The sequence below is a fragment of the Babylonia areolata genome, chromosome 19 (genome assembly GCF_041734735.1).
Source record: "Babylonia areolata isolate BAREFJ2019XMU chromosome 19, ASM4173473v1, whole genome shotgun sequence".
Classification (NCBI taxonomy): domain Eukaryota; kingdom Metazoa; phylum Mollusca; class Gastropoda; order Neogastropoda; family Buccinidae; genus Babylonia; species Babylonia areolata.
In genome coordinates, this window is record NC_134894.1 from 4,461,383 (window position 1) to 4,486,862 (window position 25,480).

General features: G+C 40.7%; 1 protein-coding gene across 1 annotated transcript in view; it reads right to left on the minus strand.

Annotated features, from left to right (window-relative positions):
* Nucleotides 1–1,944: 1,944 nt before the first annotated feature.
* Nucleotides 1,945–25,480, minus strand: part of LOC143293395 (triacylglycerol hydrolase DDHD2-like) — a 34,316-nt gene continuing 10,780 nt past the window's right edge. The window contains exons 8-20 of the mRNA XM_076604214.1: nt 25,233–25,374; nt 24,723–24,825; nt 23,664–23,769; nt 20,653–20,765; nt 19,185–19,337; nt 17,935–18,030; nt 15,692–15,801; nt 14,585–14,804; nt 12,897–12,908; nt 10,988–11,081; nt 7,986–8,219; nt 6,720–6,858; nt 1,945–5,250 (exon numbers count right to left, since the gene is read on the minus strand). Of these exons, the coding sequence (XP_076460329.1) occupies nt 4,803–5,250; nt 6,720–6,858; nt 7,986–8,219; nt 10,988–11,081; nt 12,897–12,908; nt 14,585–14,804; nt 15,692–15,801; nt 17,935–18,030; nt 19,185–19,337; nt 20,653–20,765; nt 23,664–23,769; nt 24,723–24,825; nt 25,233–25,374 (1,970 nt within the window). The 3' untranslated portion in view covers nt 1,945–4,802. The remainder of the gene's footprint in view (nt 5,251–6,719; nt 6,859–7,985; nt 8,220–10,987; nt 11,082–12,896; nt 12,909–14,584; nt 14,805–15,691; nt 15,802–17,934; nt 18,031–19,184; nt 19,338–20,652; nt 20,766–23,663; nt 23,770–24,722; nt 24,826–25,232; nt 25,375–25,480) is intronic.

Genomic DNA, 25,480 nt, shown 5'->3' on the forward strand with positions numbered 1-25,480 from the left:
ATATCTAAATATATCAATACATTTTTCAATATATATATATATGCAGGGATAAAAACACACAGGCAAGTATGTTCTTCTGTTGTCACGAGTGAAAAAAAAAATCCGAAGAAGGCTACACATGTGCACTTTTATCAAGCACTGCACTTAGCATGCACTTTGCTGCATGCATACACGAGTGTGTTTATCCCCCTCCTACACCTCCCTGCCCCCACCTCCCTCCCATCCTTTCTTCCCCCCTGACTCTCCGTCAGACACCCCTCACTGCACACACACACACACACACACACACACACACACAAAGACACTAAATCAGTTGCTTTTGTACATGACAGATCTCAATTTGCTGTAGCGCTGACCCTGGACCACACTCAGTTGCATGCATTCACGCACTCATCCACACACACACATACACACAGAAACTTTCTTTCTTTCTTTCTCCTTCATTACAGTTCCTTTCATATACTTTCACCCTCACTTTTCTATTTAAATGATTAGATAGTTCAATACTTCCAGAATATGAATCAGCACATAACTACAAAAAATGCTATGAAAAAGGATTACATATCCCACTTTCAACAATTTGGGAACAAATGTGATGACAGAAAAGTAATAAATTACTTAATTAAAGTACATTGCGTCCCCTGTGCATACATGAGTTTTCATCTTTTGGAAGATCCTCAGGTATTAGTAAAAATCAAATATATGTAGGTATATCATGGAGGGAAGCAGCCCTGTCAGTCATCCTGTGCCTAACATGTCTGACTTCTCCAAAGAAGTGTGTTCAGATGAACTACCAGCCTAAATGAGCTTTAACTCTCTCCATACGAACGGCGAAAGAGACGACGTTAACAGCGTTTCATCCCAATTACCATCATCAAAATATTGCAAGCGGAACGCTCTTATACTGAAGTGGTGAATGTTGACAAAGAATACCACAGTTCTGACGACGGAAGCTAAAGGTTGGGTCATTCAGACACCCACTGGACATCCGAGGGGTCTGTGTAGAGGAGAAGAGAGGACTGGCCGTACTGAGTGAGTTAACACCTTGACTGGTGCTAGCAAGTATGTTTGTCAGGAAAGGACTGTCATCTCAATGAGACTTCTTTGTTTGTGGGCTACAAATCCCATGTTCACTTGTATGTACATGAGTGGGCTTTTACGTGTATGACCGTTTTTACCCCGCCATGTAGGCAGCCATACTCCATTTTCGGGGATGATCTCAATGAGACAAGACAGAGCTTTCAGGTCAGGATATCAGTCACCACTCCCCACTTGCCAGGATTTTCTTCCCCTCTACTAGACCAAGAGTTGTGGCCTGGAAACTAGTTAAGTGATTAACTGAGGTCCCGTCCACAGCATACACTTAACACATGTAAAATAACCCACGGCAACAAAAGGGTTGTTCCTGGGACAATTCCTGTAGAAAAATCCACTTTAATAGTAAAACAAATACATTCACAGACAGACAAAAAGAAAGAGAAAGGGTGGCGTTGCACTGTGGCTTCTGTTCATGTTACTGGATGACTGACTGATGGTTTCCTCTTCTGCTCTGATAACTATCATCTAATACTGATAATCTTTCTGTAATAATACCCTCATGAACTACCATCTAATACTGATAATCTTTCTGTAATAATGCCCTCATGCCTTTGACACAAAGAAAAAAAATCACACTACCCGAAACTGTTAAATGTATTATTCAACTGAAAATGGATGTTCATGCACCTGCACACACACACACACACAGAAGGTAAACGAAGAAAGGTAAAAACAACAAAAACAACAGTGGGGCTAAACAGAAATGGTTCAGCGTTAAAGCTCTTCAGTAATTACAAAGCCATCCATCATTCTAAAATTTACGTGCGTGTGTGTGTGTGTGTGTGTGTGTGTGGGGGGTGGGGAGTGGGGGGGCGGGGGGGGGGGGGGGACAAAAAAACAAACAGAAAAAAAGGTCAATGAAACAGTCTTCTCATATTTCAGACAGGAAAAATGAAAGATATGTATATATATTCACAATAAACAATGAAGGAAGATAAGAATGAGTAAACAAAACTTTTTCCATGAGAAAAAAACACAAACTATATGACAGGTGCGGTGGCTGAACGTTAAGAGCGCTGGATTCTCATCCAAGATTCCGGAGTTTGATTCTTGGTTTCGGCAAACCTGGAGGGTGTAAGGGCAGAGGTTTTTTTCCAATCTGTCAATCCATGTCAGTGTTTGGTGGGTTATGGAAACAAGAAGATACCCAGCATGCAAACCTTTGAAAAAGGAGAATGACTGCCAACATGGTGGGTTAAAAAACGATCAAACACGTAAAAGCCTACTCGTACATGTAAGTGAATGAAGAAGAGAGCTGGACTAAAACCAAAAAAAAACCCAACAAAACAAAACCAACAACAAATCACCACCAACAACAGAAGCAGCAAGATTAGGTTAAAAGGTCTTTGTAAGCACTCACAAGCTTCTCTTTCTTCTCCTGTCCCATAGACTCAAGACCACAGGGGCACCACTGATGACCTGGCAACCAGTTCTCTCCATATCTCTGTTTCTCTGAGGGCATCACTCAGTCTCAGACCTGTCTCCCATCTCTTTTTCTGCATCTCCATCTATCCTGCACTGTACCTTGCAGGACTGTCATGGCAAGTCCTGCTGATTGTGAGATGTGCTCATACCACTTCAATTCTCATTTCTCCACTGTGGTCAGGAGATCTTCAAAGGATCTGATGGTCTGCCTGACTGTTTCTCACTTCATTAATATGATCTGAGCAGGAAATGCCAAAGAGTGTTCAGAAGCATCTCATCTCTGTGGCAATATGGAAATATGCATCAAACCGTGAAACAGTGTGCAGCTGCTTGTATATCATCTTCTTCCACTACCCCCTTGTCTCTTAGAGTAGTCATTGGGGTGCCATACTCAAGTACTGTTCATCAGATTCCTCCAGGTCTGTCGGTTATGTGTCAAAGCCTGGTCTCTGCAAATGGTTTTCCTGTCCAATCTGCAATGATGTCAGTCCCTCTATTTTTTTTTTTCTGTCTTCCCCTCTGTCTCCCTTTCTCTTTACAACAAGGTGTGAAAAGGGGATTTATATTTATCCTCTGTCAGTTTTAGGCTATGAATACAGAACCCTGAAGGAATCCATGAATCGACTTGAGGGTCTTGATAAACATACAGAGGTATAGGTTACAAAAAAAAAAAAAAAAAAAAAAAAAAAAAAAAAAAATCCAGTGTCCTGAATACTGAATACTGTACATGTAATATATCACTGTTTGATCTGATTGTGTGTGTGTGTGTGTGTGTGTGTGTGTGTGCGTGTGCGTGTGTGTTTAATTTCATGTGTTTGTGCTCATATGTATGTTTGCTCAAATGCACCTGTTATCATGCAAGCTGATGCATATAATCAAATATCAACTGGCAGTGCACATCTTTCACTCACATGAAACAGACCTTAAAATACTAGACAATCACTAATACCATCAGTAACTTTCATATGCCATATTGTTATACTGACAAAACAACACTCACATTCAACCAATCTAAGACTCAAATAATTATGCAAAAACAGATCAAGGTTCTGCTGGCCCATTAATAAATGTCATTAAAAAAAAGCCAGTTCATATAATAACCGATGCAGCTTTTTGAAACAATCATTAACACAGCAGTGTCTGAAAAACAACATGAAAACAAACTCATCCAAAGCAACATGAAGTACAAAAATCACAACTGTGTATCAACCATATTCATGAATAAACAGCTAACATGAAGTCTGGTAATGGGTGAATCAACCTAGAGTTAAACAGTACATTAGCATTCACAGTAACCGTATTTGCAACAACCCACAAAAGAAAAGAACAACTGCTCTTCAGTGAAACTACTAACCGTAGAATACATATATCTATCTTACAAATGCTCTTCGGTACAATTACAAACTATAGATTACATCCATCTATCAATATGACTGTATGGTGGCACAGTCTGGTCAAAAGAGGAAAACTGGAGAGAAGTGCCTTTCTCAAGGACACAACATGAACACCATGCCAAAGCGGGGACTCAAACTCTGATCACTGATGAACACTGGATCAGAAGTCCAGAGCCTAACCGATTCTGTCATGGCTCATCCACAACCTCTAACAATCTGGTCCAACACGAGTCAAGAATAAAGAGAAGTGTTGCGACAAAGTCAGCAGACTGAACGAAATACACTGGTGATTATGCTGCGCTTGAGGGAAGAAGGCAAGTGCTCTGAGGACAATGAACAATCATAAGAAGACAAGCAGTGTTACAGAAAATGTCATGTACAGGGCCCGTAATACATCAGATCAAAATTGTGAAAAACGACACATTTTAGGACTCATTCACATCGGTAGAGCGTGCACTCACACACATCCACACTAGCACATGCGCACACACACACACACACACATTTTGCCAAAATCAGTCTTCTATAATCAATCCCTCACAACACTCACATCATCTCAAGTCTGCGCATCTTGAGCTGAAACAAAAACCACCAACAAATACCCTTTTCATTCTCATGCTCTTTCTTTTTCGTTTTATTGCTGCCCCATCATCTGCACCGTTTCACTGGCATTGCTCCCATGCCGCTCATTCCCAGTCCCACTCTCACACTCTGTTACCATCTGTTCACATACAAGAGAACATGGCAAGACACCATTATATACCATTGCACTGGCCTCCCTCTCACCTCACACACACACATATATTCCCTCTCACCACACACAGACACACACACACACACAGACAGAGGCAGTCTCAGCTGTCTCCTCTCCATCCCTCTTCATCACTACAGAGGCTGGGGACGAACAAATCCAGACATGGGGGGAGGACCAGGATTTCCCCGTACACCTTGAGACGCTGCTGCCGCGAGACCACCCACTGGAGGAGTGCTGCTCCGGGAACTACCCTGAGATTCTGACCCGCCCGCCATGAATGGAGAGGCTGTGCGAGCCAACGGACCCTGCACATGCTGGGGGAGAGGCCCTGGTGGCAGTATGGAGGGAGGTGGTGCTGCTGAAGGGCCCTGAGAGGACGTCGTGGTCACCTGTAGAGGCACCGACATGGGCTGACCGGTTCCTACGTAAGATGTCAACGTCCTGGGTGGAGGGGGGTTGCTCACTGCAGGCGGCATGAAGAGTCTGGGAGGCCTCCCGTCAGGGCCTGGCATCAGCGGGCTGATGCCCAATGGGGAGTAGATCTCTTTCAGGATGAGTAGCACCGTGTCTTCTGAGTTCCTGTGGACCATGAAAATTAACAATGCAAGTGCAAAGTTAGCTGCGCTGTGTCTTTGATGTTTTCCTGTGGACCTTGAAAATCAGTGATGCAAGCGCACAGTAAGCATCACTGTGCCTTCCAAGTTCCTGTGGGCCATGAAATTCAAATCATGCAGTTGCAAAGGTCATTCACTACCCCGTGTGTATGAAAAGTTTATAAAAGTACCCAAATTTTTTGACTCAAATATATCTTTTTGGATTAAATTTTGTTTTTAAAAGGTATGATGATAAGATGAAAGATGACTGCTAGATCTGTAAAAATTACAAATGGAGAAAGTCGATAAAACTGTACGTTGTAAAGCAAGACTCTCTTTTGATAAAAAGTGTCCAGTATTCAACCATAGGTCTCTCTTCTGGTGTTCCATCTTTGCTTTCTTTATCAACAGTAATACTCATAGCTTTTTTAGGTCTTGGCTTTATCTCCACTGTCATTTCCAATTAACACAGTTCCTGATGACAGACCTGCGGTCTGAAATGTTGGACACTTTTTTTTCTATCAAAAATGAGTCCTGACTTACAGATTACAGTTTTTATCAACTTTGACTGTTTATAAGTTCTTACCCCCTTCAGCTTCCACTAACAATGCCCTCCCCCCCCTCTTTTTCTCAATGATAAAAAGTCATAAAACAAAGTATTCTCAGATCTGAAATAAACTGATCTCCCTCTGTGTGTGTCAACTGATTCCCATTAACACCCAATCTTCATCAATTTGGTGTCTGTAGTCAGAACCAAATGAATTCAATATGTACATCTTAGGTGACATAAACAATTCTAAGTCTGTTTTATGGCTCAACAAAACTCAGAGCACAATCTCATAGTAATTTCATTTTATCAGTTTCTTTATTCCTTTATTTGATCACTCACCAGTACACTGGTTGAAACCAATTAGAAGTAAAAACATTCAAAAAGCCACTCCATCCCCCCAAACCCCCAAATCACAAAAGCAAACCAAATTGTAAATAATTTCAAGGCGATATATGCTGACAACAGCCTTCTTCATTCTCAACTCTGTGAAGAGTAATTGGAAAAAAAAACAACTGTCCACCAATATTCTTCCAGGTCTGTAGGCTGTGTGTCAAAGCCAGGGTCTCTGAAAATGGTTTTCCTGTCCATTCTGCAATGTTGTCTATCCTTTTTTTCCGCTTTTTTTCCCCCACAGTCTTCTTATCTCTAAAACGAGCCAGATGGACATAACTGAATACACTGATAAAAGTGAGTTTAAAGCCACACATGCATGCGCACAAACACTCACACGCAGGAACACATGCTTACCAGTAGCAGCTGTGACTGACAATGTTGTCAGTCTATCCTTTTTTTCTTTTCTGTCTTCCTCTCGTTTTCAAAATGAGCCATATGGGCTGAATTTAATATGCTGATAAAAGTGCGTTCTAGTCATGCACACAAACACACACGCAGAAACACACACTTACCAGTAGCAGCTGTGACTGGCAAGGGCAAAGAGGTAGTCATTAAAACTCTCGATGGGTGCCTCTTGCAGCACATAGTCCACACGGCGCCCTTCGTTCAGCTGCCCCATGGGGATGTCCTCGTCATGAGAGGAACACACAGCTGCCCACACCAGGCATCAAACATCATTACTACCTCATTCTGCAGGCTACATGGATATATAGAAAAGAAAAGAAAAAAAAAAAAAAAAAGAAGGAAAAAAAAGGTGGAACGAACTGCACTGTGGTGAAGTGCTCTTCTGTGGGAGAACATAATTTCACACATGGGCATGGGGGGTGTGGGTGAGTGAGTATATGTGTGTGTGTGTGTGTGTGTGTGTGTGTGTGTGTGTGTGTGTGTGTGTGTGTGTGACTGTGTGTGTGTGTGTGTGTGTGTGTGTGTGTGTGTGTGTGTGTGTGTGTGTGTGTGACTGTGACTCTGTGTGTGTGTGTGTGTGTATGTGTGTGTGTGTCTTTGTGTGTGTTTTTGTGTGCATGTGTGTGAGATATTTATATATATATATATATATATATATATATATATAAATCAACTAATATATATTTAATCAGCTTATATGCCTATGTACATTTTTTGCGGTTTTATTTGTATATTGATTTATTTATCAACTCATTTACTTTCAAATGGGTATTCACACTATCTCACTATCTAGCATGTGTTATATATCTTATGCTGTGCTAAGCACATATTGGTGAATCCATACTCTAATTACACTTTGTGGTGCTATGGTCAATGAGTTTTTATTTATCCATTTACTTATCTATGTTTTTATTTATTCAGTTATTTGTTTATTTATTTATTTATCTATTTATTTCTTCATTCATTTACTTAACTATTCCTTCATCCATTTATCCATTTCGTTAATTAGATTTCAATGTCATTTTTTTTTTTTTTTTTTTTTTTTATCAGCAAACCTGCCAACAGTTTCTCTTTCAGAGATAATAGGAGTCGAGACGGCTGCCGGAAAAAGAGGGCGCTAGACAGGAGGGCCCCGGAGAGGTTACCTACTTCCAGGAGGTTATCGGCCATAGCTACTTTCGTTTTCTCCGCATAGGCGGATAGTAGTTTGCACAAGACAGGAATGTCAGACCCCTGCCGGAGTGTGCACTAGTGGGTCATGGTTAAGTATGTGTAATTAAAAACAAAGTTATTCGCATATCTTGTATCATGAAACAAGACAAAGCACACACACACACACACACACCCACACACACACACACACACACACTCACAGGCAGTGTCTGACTTGTCGTCTGAATGCTGGTGCTGTGACAGGTGAGCCATGACGGAGTTCACCTGGTGGTCCACCTCCCTCTCCAGCCCGTCCTCACCATCGTCCGCCACCCGGCCCGCGTCACGCCTGTGGGCCAGGGCAAACTCGTGCAGCGTGTTCCACGTGCTGCGCAGCGACTCGATGATCTTCTGCTTCAGGTCCGAGCCCATGCGCTGGATGCTCTCCTTCAGCTCTGCATCAAACAGAAAGAAAGGAAAAATAAAAACAAATTCACTTGCAGGCAGGTAAAAAAGAAAGAGAGAGAGAAAAGACGAGGAAAAAAACAAAAACAAAAACAAGAGAGGCAAGGCCTTCAAGACTCACTTGTGATACACTTAAAAAAAAAAAAATCCAAGCTCTTTATGTACTGAGTATAATTTCAAAATGTAATGTTTAAGATGAGAAAGATCAGTTTAAAGCAAATTAAGTCCCCTAGCATTAATTACAGAGTAATTTCCCTTTTTTACTATCTGCACCAAAACGTTTGCAAAATAAATAAAACTTCCATGCTTAGCAAAAGAAGTTCCTGTTTGAACAAAAAATGATAATAATGACTGCTCTTGTTGTTGGGTCAGAATATCAGATCAAAGTGCCAAGTTTAGAGAATACAAAAAATATAAATATAACAGTAAATGCAGTTTGCATATAATTAGGCTTCATTTTTTAATTTTTTTGTGCCCATCCCAGAGGTGCAATATTGTTTTAAACAAGATGACTGGAAAGAACTGAATTTTTCCTATTTTTATGCCTAATTTGGTGTCAACTGACAAAGTATTTGCAGAGAAAATGTCAATGTTAAAGTTTACCACGGATACACAGACACACACACAAAGACACACACACACAGACAGACAACCGAACACCGGGTTAAAACATAGACTCACTTTGTTTACACAAGTGAGTCAAAAAAGCGGTGGCGGTGAATTGTAATGACGTGCTTTCCTTAGGGTAGATGCAAGTACAGACAGAAAGGAAAAACGCATACACTTGTAGGCAGAAAAAAGAAGAAAGAAAAAAGGTGGCGCTACAACGTACTGCGGTTGGGGACAGCAACACAAATCTAACACAGAAAAATCTGTTGTGACAAAGAGTAATACAATACTGTTAGAATATCTCACTAAAAAACCCTCTAAAAGCCATACAGAGAGAGGGTTCACCAGGACTTTCCCCCTTCCTCAAAATCAAGACCCTAGCCCTGAACAACTATTTGTTGTTTTTGCTGCCTCACCATCTGCACCATTTCAGTGGCATTACTTCCAAACTGCTCATTCCATGTCTGACGGGTGCAATAGCTGAGTGGTTAAAGCGTTGGACTTTCAATCTGAGGATCCCAGGTTCGAATCACAGTAACAGTGCCTGGTGGGTAAAGGGTGGAGATTTTTCCGATCTTCCAGGTCAACATATGTGCAGACCTGTTAGTGCCTGAACCCCCTTCGTGTGTACGCGCAAGCAGGAGATCAAATATGCACGTTAAAGATCCTGTAATCCATGTCAGCGTTCTGGAAACACGAACATACCCAGCATGCACACCCCCGAAAACAGAGTATGGCTGCCTACATGGTGGGTAAAAGCGGTCATGTAAAAGCCCACTCGTGTACATATGAGTGAACGTGGGAATTGCAGCCCACGAATGCAGAAGAAGAAGAAGAAGAAGAAGAAAATTCCATGTCTCCCATACAAAGCCACACCCGAGTTTGTCTGTCACAGTCCCAGCCATGAACAACTTGACTTTTAGTAATGTGTTAGCCAACAGATTGTTAAACTCAACTCTACAGACAGAGAGAGAGAGAGAGAGAGAGAGAGAGAGAGAGACAGAGACAGAGACAGACAGAGAGGGAGAGAGGGCGGGAGAAGATAGAAATAGGGGTTAGGAGACGTTGGGTGATAGAGACTGGGAGAGAGACAGTATTCAAGATGTAACGGAAACCAACAGAACCCTTGTTGCTGGATTCCCTGTGAGCTGTGTGATGAAATAAAAAAACAAATGTGGTCAGAGGTCATGAATCTGACCTTTCAACTCGGCGAGACTTGACCACAGTCATGGTCGAGAAAGCCAGTGGTCAGAGAACTACGAGCGGTTTCTACATGTCAGTCAGCTGCAATTCCTTCAATTTCAAACCACTGGTCTGACAGATGTGATGGCTGAATCGTCAAAGCCCCGGTTTCTCACCCGAATTTCCTAAGTCTCTCTTGTTGCCGTGGGTTCTTTTATGTGTGCTTACTGAAGTGCTTACACCGTGGGACTTCGGCATATCATCTCATCGAAATGACTAGCATCCAGACCACAACTCAAGGTCTAGTGGAAGGATTTGATCCTGCTCGCCTCCGAAGTGGACGCATTAATATTAGGCCACCACTCAACAATGAATATGCCCAGCTGAACACACTATTAAGGTACAACATTAAACATGCAAGACATACCCAGCTCACTTTTAAGGTACAACATTGAACATCTAAGACATGCACTACCCAGCACACTTTTAAGGTACAACATTAAATATCTAAGACATATACATAAAAGCATCATATATATTCACATCAAAACATTGTAATTAACATAATATAATAAACCTGTTTGAAAGACACAAACCATATCACTGCACATGTCATACTGCACACTCTACCCAGCACACTGCCACACCCCCCATCTCCAAGGCTAAACATATCAAAAACAGATTATACCGGATAGTAAATACAAATACAGCAAATTGTGAATGCACCACACACACACACACACACACATTGACCTAAATGCAAGTGCTTATGCATGCAACACATACACACACACACATGCTCTGACCTAGATGTAAGCGCTTAAGCATGCACCACACACACACACACACACACACACTGACCAAAATGCAAGCGCTTATGCATGCACCACACACACACACATGCAGTGACGTAAATGCAAGCAATTATGCATGTACCACACACACACACACATACACACGCACTGACCTAAATGCAAGCGTTTGCGTCCTTTGTGGTGGGGCACCAGTACAGGTTTGAGGGCAGATGATGAGCAGCTGATCAGTGGCTCCACTCGGTATGCCTGCAACAGCGATGCTCAACCACATGCACAACACACACAGATAAAATCATCTATGTATCCAACTACCTACAACAGTGACCACCACATGCACAACAAACATCAATAAAATGGTCTATGTATCCATTTGCCTGCAACAGTGACAACAACATGCACAACAAACACAAATAAAAGAATTCATATATCGGTATGCCTACAACAGCCAGAACCGCATAATAAAATATTTAATAAAATCAGTTCACTTACAAGAGTGACAACCACATGCAGAAAAAACACAAAATAATTTTCATATCAGATCACTTAAGTCACTCGGGACGACAAGTTTTCTCCCTTGCTTTTCCCAACAGACGGCCCATTTGTAAGAGTTTGGAAAAAAATTACAAAAAATACAAAATACTGTGTAAGAAAATGAAACTTTCAGAACTGGTTTATTACGTGTTGAGCAATTACATATAAAAAAAAATCAAATTTCTCATCTTATTTTTACAGTTTTACCATATGTAGAAAATACTGCCAATTTTTCACCCTGAATCACCATACCCATGCTCGCTTTCTGCATTAAATTCGCTTTCTTCTTCGTCATCATCCACCTCTTCAATGTCCGACCCTTCAGTTTGTAGCATTTCAAGTACTTCGGCAACCCTAAAACGTTGTCGTCACTGCCTTGTTCGCTTCACAACATTCTGAGAAGAGCCCGCTTTGCTAACAGGCTGGCACGTGAGCAGACGACCGGTCAGTGACTTTGTCAGTGTGTGTGTGAGACAGGCCACACATCCCAGGCTGACCAATCATACTGTTCGATTGTGGAGTGACCCACAATAGCGCACTCTGCTTGGCTAATCACAAAATCATGTGTACAGCGCATGATGGAATTTTACTTTCGGAGAATGCTATTCCATTCCTTCGTCCGAATCCAAATACGTTTTGTGTAGGAATGTGTGAGCATTCCTTCGTCCGGAGAGAGTTAAACAGTGACAACCACATACAGAACAAACACTAAATGATGTCAGAAAAACACAATGATTTATCATTTGAAGAAGAGAAGTAACTTAAGACGAAATACCATCATTCATCTTTCAAATCAGATAAAAATCATGAAAATGAGATCAATTTGCAGCAGTTCTACTCGGTATTCCTACAACAGTAACAGCCAAGTGCAGAACACACATGAAATAACGTCAGATAAAATATTATTCAAATGAAACAAAATAATAAAAAATGATAGACATTTATTTTCTCATAATTCATTGTCTAAAAAAAACAAAAACAACTGACATAGATTATATAAAAAAAAACCCAAAAAAAAATACAATACATACATACACATACTTACATACATACACACACGTTCACACATACATATGATAGTCAGTCGTGTCCGACTATGACCATCAGAACAGCAGAGGAGGCAACTGCTGTTCCGACTATTTGGGCTAGAATTTGATTATAGTGGAGAGTGTCTTGCCCAAGTACATCCCCACTCTCTCGGCCAAGAGGGTTTTAGGACAGTCGGCGTTGGGATGGTTCCCAAAGGCCAACTAGCCCACAAGGCTGCAGCACTAAGAGCCAGTGCAATTTTGCCTCCTAGTTTGAGAGTCATAGTCCTTCACAAAAGACTAAGCTGTAAATGATTTCCCACTGACTGGAGAAACCATTGATAATACAGCTCTCACTTTGCTGTTGGCCCAAATGTAAACTTATGTCAATCTGTGATATAAGCCGAGTGTTGGGCCTAACACATACATACACATATATATACCCGCATCTCTCACCAACACACATAGAATTAGACAATTAAATAAATATAACATAACTTACCACAGGATCAAACTGCAGCAGTCATCCACAGTCAGTGCATGAAACAGAACATTTCAGAATAAGATCATTAAATTAATAGGTAATTACAACTTTGCACATCTGATTCATTAAAGAAAAACTGCTGAAAATAAAAACTGAAGCATGCAAACATATCTGTGTGTGTGTGTGTGTGTGTGTGTGTGTGAGTGTGTGTGTATACATATGTATGTAAACAAGCATATATATATATATATATATATATATATATATATATATATATATATATATATATATATATATATATATATATATATATATGTGTGTGTGTGTGTGTGTATGATGCATATGCATACAGTGCCTGTATATTCTTTTTCCAGTGTGTGCACAGTGTTATGTCCCAAATGTGATTTGGATGGACGTCGTCTACACACAATTGCACAAGAACTTTTAAGAAAAACACCACAATATTTTGAAGTCATACAGCAAAGGTAGAGCTGATTTTAATGTCCTATCGGCTTCACGCCCTTAGGGTCAAAAGTAACACAAAGCAAAGTAACACATACATATATATGACAGTCAGTCGTGTCCGACTATAACCATCAGAGCAGCAGAGGAGGCAACTGCTGTTCCGACTATTTGGGCTAGAATTGGATTATAGTGGAGAGTGTCTTGCTCAAGTTACATCCCCACTCTCTCGGCCAAGAGGGTTTTAGGACAGTCGGCGTTGGGATGGTTCCCAAAGGCCAACTAGCCCACATACAGCAAAGTACACACAAACATATATGTACTACACACACACACACACACACACACACACACACACATACACACACACACACCATATTTATGCGATAACAAAGTCATGACAATAGCACACATTCATAAACACCCACCCCCATTCTTCACCCAAACCTTCACCACCCACTCCCTTCCATCACCATGGTTACAATGTTACCAAAAAACCAACCAAACAAACAACAACAAAAAATCCACCCCACAGCTCTCAACCCCAAAACCAAAAATAACAATCAGAAACAGCAACAACAAAAAAGCCACCACCACCACACCACATCACTAGGGTTGTCCCTGGCAATATTCTGTAGAAAAAAGAAATCTACTCTTGACTGCGAAACAAATACACTCACAGACACATTAAAAAACAAACAAACAAACAAAAACATAAAAAAAAGATGAAGAAGAAGAAGAAGAAAGACGAGGAGATGCACTATAGTGACGCACACTCTCCCTGGGGAGAAATCAGCCCCAAAACTTCACACAAGAGAAATCTGCTGTTGACACAAGAGCAATCAATACTACTACTTCTTTTTCTTCTTCATTCGTGGGCTGCAACTCCCACGTTGACTCGTATGTACACATTGGGCTTTTACGTGTATGACCATTTTTACACTGCCATGAAGGCAGCCATGCTCCACTTTCGGGGGTATGCATGCTGGGTATATTGTTGTTTCCATTACCCACGGAATGCTGACATGGATTGCAGGATCTTTAACACACGAAGGGTTTCAGGCACTGGCAGGTCTGCTCATATGTTGACCTGGGAGATAAAAAAATCTCCACCAGGCACAGTTACCGAGCTTCAAACCCGGGACCCTCAGATTGAAAGTCCAATGCTTTAACCACTCGGCTATTGTGCCTGTCGAGCAATCAATACAAAACAACTTAACAAGACAAGACAAGACAATACCCACCGGATGAAAAACGTTGAGGAAACGGGAGCACGTGGGCAACTTGAAGTTCTCCCCGATGCTCTGCACGCCCCGCACGGTCAGGAACACAGCGACCGGGGAGCCGAGCGTGAAGAGGCAGGAGGGAGAGAACTCCAGCTGCCGATAGTGCACGGCAGGCTGCCCAGTGCCGGACAGGCCGCAGATATAGTCGACGGAGATGCTGGGGTGGAGCTGTGTGGAGCTGAGCAGCAGAATGGGAGAGAGATTATGGTAATAATAATAATTAATAATCATCATCATCATCATCATCATAGTAATTGGTAATTATTATAAAATAATAATAGCAGAAGTAATAATAATAATAATAATAATAATAATAACAATAATAATAATAATGCCAATAATAACAAGAAGAAGAAGAACAACAACAACAACAACAGGTATTTAAAATGCCCTCTACCTCCTCAGCACAAGGGCCCGGGGCACTGACAATTAACAACAATAAGGAGGGGAAACGGTTAAAAAACATTCAACACCACAGGACGCAATAAAAACATATGGTGAACGCGCTCCTTTTCTTTTGTTGCACCAAAACAATGGAATTCACTGCCCTCACACAGTCATCACACCCCAACACCCGCATTCAAGACAGCACTCAAAAAACATCTTTTCAGTGTGTATCTTTCTAAACAGAGCTTTTCCATCTGTATATGCTTGCTGTGATTTGATCGCTGGACATGCTCTTGGAGTTGATTTGCGTGCATTTGTGACGATTTTTAGAGTGCTTCTGTTAGGCCTGGTTAATGGTGCATGTTTTTGACTTGGGCATATGTGATATGCTTTTATCCTGCTGTGTGTTTGGGCCTATGTGATGCGAAACTATAATATTGCCTGTGATGATTTTACATTATATATTTGAAAGGAAGAATATCCAACAGACAATAGATGTCTGGTGTCACTTTAAGGAAGAACTAATTTCATTCCACATCTGAGAGAACTAGACAGCAGCTTGAGAATAGTTTCACCTGCAGAATCCCACAGAGTGGAAGCATTAATTACATGAGACTGTGTATGCATGAAAGAACATCTGTGAGTGTGAGACTGCGGAAACATCAATGAACCACTCACTCCTGAGCACCAGTGGATGATGAAGAAGCAGGTTTTTTGCTGTCGTCTTGCAGCTGGCCTTCAAACTCCTTTCGAATCTCCTCCCTCAGTTCTTGCCTCAGTTTCTTCTCCTGGAAACACACAGCCTATGAAAATGTACCTTCATACATGTTTGCCTCATTTTCTTCTCCTGGAAACATAGAGCCTATAAAAATGTACCTTCATACATGTTTGCCTCATTTTCTTGTCCTGGAAACATAGAGCCTATAAAAATGTACCTTCATACATGTTTGCCTCATTTTCTTGTCCTGGAAACATAGAGCCTATAAAAATGTACCTTCATACATGTTTGCCTCATTTTCTTGTCCTGGAAACACAGCGCCTATAAAAATGTACCTTCATACATGTTTGCCTCATTTTCTTGTCCTGGAAACACAGCCTATAAAAATGTACCTTCATACATGTTTGCCTCATTTTCTTGTCCTAGAAACACAGTCTATAAAAATGTACCTTCATACATGTTTGCCTCATTTTCTTGTCCTAGAAACACAGTCTATAAAAATGTACCTTCATACATGTTTGCCTCATTTTCTTGTCCTAGAAACATAGAGTCTATAAAAATGTACCTTCATACATGTTTGCCTCATTTTCTTCTCCTAGAAACATAGAGTCTATAAAAATGTACCTTCATACATGTTTGCCTCATTTTCTTCTCCTAGAAACATAGAGTCTATAAAAATGTACCTTCATACATGTTTGCCTCATTTTCTTCTCCTAGAAACATAGAGCCTATAAAAATGTACCTTCATACATGTTTGCCTCATTTTCTTCTCCTAGAAACATAGAGCCTATAAAAATGTACCTTCATACATGTTTGCCTCATTTTCTTGTCCTGGAAACATAGAGTCTATAAAAATGTACCTTCATACATGATTGCCTCATTTTCTTGTCCTGGAAACATAGAGCCTATAAAAATGTACCTTCATACATGTTTGCCTCATTTTCTTGTCCTAGAAACACAGTCTATAAAAATGTACCTTCATACATGTTTGCCTCATTTTCTTGTCCTGGAAACACAGTCTATAAAAATGTACCTTCATACATGTTTGCCTCATTTTCTTGTCCTAGAAACACAGCCTATAAAAATGTACCTTCATACATGTTTGCCTCATTTTCTTGTCCTAGAAACACAGCCTATAAAAATGTACCTTCATACATGTTTGCCTCATTTTCTTCTCCTGGGAACATACAGCCTATAAAAATGTACCTTCATACATGTTTGCCCCATTTTCTTCTCCTGGAAACACAGAGTCTATAAAAATGTACCTTCATACATGTTTGCCTCATTTTCTTGTCCTGGAAACATAGAGTCTATAAAAATGTACCTTCATACATGATTGCCTCATTTTCTTGTCCTGGAAACATAGAGCCTATAAAAATGTACCTTCATACATGTTTGCCCCATTTTCTTCTCCTGAAAACACAGAGTCTATAAAAATGTACCTTCATACATGTTTGCCTCATTTTCTTGTCCTGGAAACATAGAGCCTATAAAAATGTACCTTCATACATGTTTGCCTCATTTTCTTGTCCTAGAAACACAGAGTCTATAAAAATGTACCTTTATACATGTTTGCCTCATTTTCTTCTCCTGTGAACATAAAGCCTATAAAAATGTACCTTTATACATGTTTGCCTCATTTTCTTCTCCTGGGAACATAACACCTATAAAAATGCACCTTTATACATGCTTCTTGTATCTTTTTACACATTTAAAAACAAATGTTCATTCAAAAAGACATCTGCTGTGCAACTGTCACAAAAAAAAATACTCTTCCACAATCTTGAAAACAGCAGCAATAAAAGATGCGTGAAGAAGACTGAAATATACAGTGTAGACATGAGAATGATACCGTTTTGCTTTAATCAAAGGAAATTTGCACAACAAAGAAGTCAGTGAACAAGATGAACCGCACCCATGCTCCCCCCCTCTATTAAATAAATAAATAAACACTGTTCATAGTTTGAGAAAAGTTCTTCCATTTGTTTTACAGCCCACCCTCCTCCAGCCCCACTCCCTAACCCATGTCTGGCCTTGTCCTCATAAAAAAACAAACAACCCCCCACCCCCCCCCACCCACCCCCCAAACAAAAAACCCACAACAGAGCGAGAGAGGAATAAAATCCATAAAACCGTTACCCAAACCCCCTGAAACATCCAGCAACAGAAGTATGACTGTGCATTTCACACAGACATTAATTACCCTCTTTCCGTTTTCATCCTGAATCAACTGCTGCAGCTTCCTGCGAGGCCCCATGGGCAGATGGAGGTCCTTGAGGTCTTGTTCCGTGCACATCAACTGAAACAGACACACACAGGCATGCACATCTCAGGGCTTTTTTTTGCTTCACTCTTTTCTCAATATCTTGACTGACTTATTGATATGGATACATGTACACAGCACCTCTCCTCGGTAAGTGACCATGCTCTAAACACTTCAGAAACATCTCCACAACAGGCTGTCTCCCTGGGTACAGCAGACTGAGAGCTGCCTTTAGGCGCTCATCATTCGTTTCCTTGTGTCATTCAGTCAGGTTTCTGTCACACACACACACACACACACACACGAATACACTCACTCACTCACACACACACACACACACAGAATATAACATCATTCACAATTCATACACTTCTCCCACCTCAACACTTACACCCCACATACACACACCGACACATGCACACTCACAAAGATGGTTTGGGGGTTGGAAAAAAGATCTTGAGTTTTTAAAATATTGTTTGAACAAATAGGTTTTATGATTATATTTGAAAAAGATTTAACAGCAGAACAGTGCCTGATATTTTGTGGTATAGATTTCCAGAACCTAAGTCTGTTATGTGCAACTGTTAAGAAACCATGAGACTTGTGTATGTAACATGGAATTGTGTCAGACGAAAAATTCTGGCCTAGGCAAGGTGGATTATAACTCATTATTAGGTCACAATGATTATAGAGGGTGCAGAACCAGTCAATGAACTGACATTTGCACACAGAAACAAGCATATCCAACCACACACTATCAATTAGTCATGCACAAACAAATCATTTTGCTATTGTTGTTGTTATCATGCTGTCATATATAAATCAAAGTCACTTTTAAGTGCATGGTGTCAGACAATCCTTAGAGAGTACACAGACATTTGCTGGTGTAGGTTGTCGGATTCTGGATACATACAGAAGAAATTTCACAACTCAGAATCAAAATGTCGAACTCATATATTTCAATGGTGTCACACCCTCTTCCTCAGACCAACTGGACTGGCTGGACACCTGTGGCCAGGCAACATGGATGAAGCTGCAAACTCAGTTTACTCACAGCTGAACCAACCCAGTACTTTCCTGTACCAGTTGTGCTGAGGGTGATGGTGTAAAACCAGCAGAATAAACAGCTGAGTTCAACTTTTGATTCTGAGCCAGGCAATTTACTTCAATAGTACACAAAGCAGTTTTACCAAGGCATCCAAATCAATCTGCTCCTCCTCAAAGACCGACATCTTGTTCTTCAGACCCACTTTCTCCAACACCCCTTCAAGTGTCAGCTCTGGCTCTGCTGCTTTTTCTTCCGACTTGCCACGTGTGTCTCGTTCTGGGGTACCTTTCACAACCTGGAACACAAGTTTCAGAATGTAAGGTTTGACACAAGGCAATTTTGTAACAGACAGAATATGGATCTGTCACTTTGATGACTAAAGGCAGCAAGGAAAGAGGGGGGGGTGGGGGGGGGAGATGTATGCTCAAGTGCTCTTGTTATTTTGTGTTCTAGGGCTGCAACACACATGTTTGCATATATGTACAAGAGGGCTTTTACCTGTGAAATAATTTCTGATATATGTATACTCAAGAGTTCTTCTTCTTTTGTGTTCTAGGGCTGCTGTTACCATCTTTACTTGTATACGAGTGGGTTTTTAACCTATAAAACCATTTTTACCCTGCCATATAGGCAGCCATAGTCCGTTTTCAGAGGTGAACATGCTAAGTATGTTCTTGTTTCCATAGCCCATCAAACGCTGATATGGATTACAGGATCTTTCATGTGCATATTTTATCTTCTGCACGTGTATACATATGATGGAGGCAAAGGCATTAGCAGGTCTGCACATGTTTATCTGGGAGATCGGAAAATTCTCCTTCCCTAATCCACCAGGTGTGCCAAAACTGGGGATTAAACTCCAGTGCTCTAACCATTCGGCCACTGCACCCCTCCACTGAAGAGTTCATTTTTCCAATCCATGAACAAGTTTGTAATCCAATCATTCACAATTGTAGAGTTTTGTATTGAAAAATATGTACATTTTTATGCATTTGTGCAAAAATTAGATGTGATGTTAAGTTGTTGTGAAAATATGGGGTTCTTCATATTTTTGTAAAAAAAAACAAACAAAAAAAAACAAACAACAAAAACAACAACACCAACATAACAAATGACTGACAACAATCATTGGTAATATCAAAGATTTCACCAGTCACTCTGTTTGTCAAACCAGTCCTCCAGTGTGTCTATTTATCTGTGTTCTGATGGGTATGTTTCTTTGTTGTTCTTGTTCTTTCTTTGTTTTCTTTTCTCCTTCCTCATAATCATTGTTATCTTTTTTTCCATTATTGTATGTGCTTTTCACTGAGCTCATGTTGTGTGTTTTGTATTGCTCTCTAGGTTTACTGCTTTGTAAAATGCTGATCCATGATATTCATAATTGTTTTCACAAGTGTATTTGCTTTTCATTTGAACTCACGTTGTGTGTTTCGTACAGCTCTCCCAGTTTACTGCTTTGTAAAAGGTTGATCCATTACAACTGAATTAAAATGTTAAAAACAAAACAACAAACAAACAAACAAACAAAAAAAACCAACCTCACCAACAACAAAAAATTCATAGTTCAAAATAAGCCATTGAAACAAAACTGAATGAGGGGAGGGCATTACCGGAGATGAATTTCGGCTGCTGCGGGCATTAGAGGCATTTGACAGGCCACCCGCATTCACTGCATCTCCCACCTCACGCTGGTGCATCAGTAAGTCAAACAAAATGGAACCGCCTGCAATAAAAGAAAAAAAAAAAAGCTATCAATGTTTCTTCTCCAGTGCTCATAGGCTGCCACCACCACATCCACTCATAAACTGTACAACTGCAAGTGGTCTTTTATGTGTGACTGTTTTTTATGTTCCTGTTTCTGTAAACTACCTTCTTCTGCGTTCACTCGTATGTAGGCAGCCATACTCCGTTTTCGGGGGGGTGCATGCTGGGTATGTTCTTGTTTCCATAACCCACTGAACGCTGACATGGATTACAGGATCTTTAACGTGTGTATTTGATCTTCTGCTTGCATATACACACGAAGGGGGTTCAGGCACTAGCAGGTCTGCACATATGTTGACTTGGGAGATCGTAAAAATCTCCACCCTTTACCCACCAGGCACCGTCACCGTGATTCGAACCCAGGACCCTCAGATTGAAAGTCCAACGCTTTAACCATTTGGCTATTGCGCCCGTCATGTAAACTACCAAACCCTGAGATGAATTACAGGACACTGCTGTCCAGGCTATAAGCAGAACCACACACTTAGCTGACTGCGAGATCCCCCTAAGGCCTGATAGTGCCAGACACTGCACTGATAAGTACCAGCTGCTGTGCCTGCTAACCCGTCACTGACCCTTCTTTGTCTTCTATTAAAGCGTGGCAATTTGCGCGCCTCTTTTGAGCGGGCTGGTGAGCATACTCGTATTTCTGCGGCATTAATGTTTTGCACCATTGGAAAGAGCGGACACTTATCTTTTTGATGGTGGTAGTACTTTCCTTGGCTGGTAAATATTTTTTAAGATAGCAGCATTTACTTGAGAGAACTGTGGTGACAATTGTGACTGGCGGTGGTGTGGTTTTTTTCATAGCAGAAGTACCGTGAGTTTGGTTTTCCTTCACATTCTGTTCTCTCACATTTCTTTCTTCCATTCCTTTCTTTCATTCTGTTTTCTTCCCTGTCTTTCTTTCGTGCTGTTTCTTTCCCTCTCTTTCTCTCCTTCATCCCTTCCTTTCTTTCGCGCTGTTTCCTTCCCTCTCTTTCTCTCCTTCTCCTTCATCCCTTCCTTTCTTTCGTTCTGTTTCCTTCTCTCTCTTTCTTTCGTCAGTGCTGCTTTCTCCCCTCTCTTTCTTTCTGTTTTCTTCCCTCTCTTTCTTTCATGCTGTTTCCTTCCTTCTCTTTCTCTCCTTCATCCCTTTCTTTCTTTCTTTCATCCTGTTTTCTTCCATCTCATTCTCTCGTTCTTTCTTCTTTTTTTTATTTTATTTTATTTCACTGTTTCTTTTTCACCTCCCATCTCCTGTTGTTCTTTGTTTCTGTTTATTCTCTCTCTCTCTCTCTCTCTCTCTATATATATATATATATTTCTCTCTCTGCTTTTTTTGTTTGTTTCAACCTCATTCATCTCTCTCTCTCTTTACGTCACCACCCCTGCCCCCTCTCTCACATCTGGAACCCCCATCCCTCTCCCCTCCCCTCTCACCACCCCAGTTCTGTATCCCTTTCCCAACTCACTATTTTTTTTTTCGTGCATGTGTGGCCAGGCTCTGCCTTACGTAGAGTCAGGGCAAGCTAGCCCTTCCAGCTTGCTGGGGGTGAAGAGTGAAAAGTAGTAACCTGCTTGCAGCTCCACACTTGACCACGTGATAGGCAATTTATGGCAAGTACTTTTTAATGCTGTGTCAGTCCTTACTTCTGGCAGAATAACAAAGTGGTTACTGCCAATGACTGTGTGATGAAGACTACCATTTTAACAGTTCTAGATTTAACACACACACACACACACACACACACACACACACACACACACACACACACAAACCAGCAGGAATTTTTCTTACAAACCGCCAGAACAAACTGCCATCCACACCCCATACACGTGGCTGTGGTTTTCTTCAATGTGCGTGAATGACTGAATCAGTGTGCCTGTGGAGTACTTGTACAAGCTGCAAAACAGTTGTGATCTTTAACACGCCACAGCTTCCTTCAGAATTTCCAGCCATCAACACAGGTTAGTGAGAGGCATGCTGATGTGTAATGCTGTGCATGGAATGTATTGTCTGTGTTGAGCGAAATATGTGAGATTAGATTCAGTGTGTTAAAAATGTGTCAAAATGCATGTTACCAAACTGGTGGTAAGCATACCTGCTTTTTTCAAACAGTTATCCTGAGAAAAATAATCGGATGTTCACATTTGAGTTTCCTATCGTTTTAAAGCTAAGACTGTGCTCTTTCAAACCATACTATTTATTAAGCGATTGCGTTGACAAGCAGTGTGTTATCAAAAGTTAACGAAGAGGTGTTGTTTTCTCCCTGTGGCCGCTGCCATCGCGCGGAACAGCACACTGGTCTTTCTCCCTCCCAACAGCTGATAACGGCTGGAGGCGCAACGTGAAAGAGAAGTCGTAGCGTTTTGTGCTCTCAGTTCTTCCAAGTTAAAGCTCCAACCCTTCCGGCGGTAACGTGTTATTTTTAGGCGGCGCTTTTCCCTCCTGAGTTGAATGCAGGGTCAAGTTCGCTCCTCAGATGAACTAAACGTCAAGCGCTGAACAGCTGTGAGGACCTTTTCAACATGCACATCTAATCTTCTGCATTTGTATGCATGAAGAGGGTCCAGGCACTAGCAGGTCTGCATGTACATTGATCAGGGTAACAGAGAAATATCCACCCTTTTTAACCCACCAGGTGCTCCGAAATCAACGATCGAACTCAGCAAACTCAGGTGAAAATTCAGCACTTTAACCATATGGTCACTGCACCCATCATTATCTACTGGTGCCTGAATCCCCTTCATGCGAACACACATACGGTAAAAAAACAAAAATCTGTAACTTTTCAGATCCTGACCCAGCACAAAGATTACTTTTGACCTGGTACACTTGGTACTAAAGACATACTCTATTCTTTTCTATTCTTACCCAGGCTATGGCCAGCTAGGGACACCTCTCCACTGAAAGAGGGGTTACGAGTCAGAAACATCTGGAACAGTCGGTTCATCTCTTGACACACTGTGTCACAGATGATCTGAAACACATATACATGAACAAGTATGAACACAATTCTTTTAGCTTCTTCTTCTTCTTCTTCTTCCTTTTTTTTCTTCTGTGTTCATTGGCTGCAACTCCCATGTTCACGCATATGTGTAAGTAAGCTTTTACACATTGACTATTTTTACCTGCTTTGTAGACAGCCATACTCTGTTTACCAAGGTATCCTTTTCATTAAAAAAAACAAAACAAAAACAAATATATATATATCAGTAATTGCAGATCTATATGCACACCCTTTTTTTTCAACAACCAAAAGGGAAAAAATCTTGATAAATGTTTTGTTTTAGTATGTTTGATATTGATGCAAAGTTCTGTGACTGAGCCATACATACTTGTATCTGTCATTCAGCACAATCCTTTTAGTTAAAAATAACAAGCAAGCAAATAAAGTCCTTTTAGTTAAAAATAACAAACAAGCAAATAAAGTAATAGTTACAGATCAATGCAAATGTCTGAACACACATTTTTTTTTACAATTTAGAAAAGAAAAATATTGGCAACTGTTTGCTTTGGGTATGCTTGATAATACTGCAAACTTTATTGTCTGAATCATACATAATTGTAGATCTGTCATCAAAAGCAGACCTGTGCAAGTGTATAGTATACTGAACAGACATTCTTTACTGGAAAAGGTAGCCAGATTGAGTGAGTGAGTGTGTGAGTGTGAGTGAATGTGTGAGTGTGAGTAAGAATGTGAGCATGTGTGTGTGTGTGTGTGTGTGTGTGTGTGTGTGTGTGTGTTTGTCTGTCTCTGTGTGTGCATCTGTGTGTGTCTGTGCACATGCGACTGTGTGCACACACACAATTTTCAAGTCCCTGTAAGTAAACACACCTCTCATAATACATCAATTTCATTATCAAAAGAAAAAGCTGATTGAAAACAGCAGCAACACATACAGCACACACAAAAATCCCATCACAACTAACCTGACAATAGGCAGGGCTGGTGTAAAAGAGGATGTCTATCATGGTGTTGTTGAAAAAATCACGCAGCTTTCGCGTGCTCGGCAAGGTAATGGCCTTCATACGACTGCAACAACCAAAGTGAAAAAAAGATACAGTACCAAATAATATGTGTTATACCCCCACAAAGGGGTCATTGCAGGGCTGAACACCCATCATTTTCTAAAAAACAGTCAAAAAATAACACAAAATAATGTTAAAATGAAGATCAAAAACAATGTCAAATGAACCAGTTTACTCACACCTAGATCAATCGATACAAGATTCAAATCAATTTTAGAATATTGAAGACAGTGTGAAAAGATCATCTAATCAAACTATGCCTTAGACGATGTAAAATTCAAATCAAGTGAAAAATATTGAAAACAGCATAAAAAGATCAACTCAGTCCAGACAATACAATGCCCTTACCTGTCCACACTTAAGGTGTCACGATGAAGAGTCCAAAAGATAAAAAAAAAAAAAAGACCTTACCTGTCCACACTTGAAGTGTCAGAATGAAGCGCCATGTTCCAGTAAACAGGCAGGAACTCCACACGGTGGACATGGCCGCTCTGTGTGTAGGGCCCAAAGTGACTCTTGATCAGACTGTTGCTGATGGATCTGAAATCGTCCACTGAAACAAAAAGAACAAGAGAGGCAAGGCCTTCAAGACTCACTTGTGATGCACTTAAAAAAAAAAAAAAAAATCCAAGCTTTTTATGTATTGAGTATAATTTCAA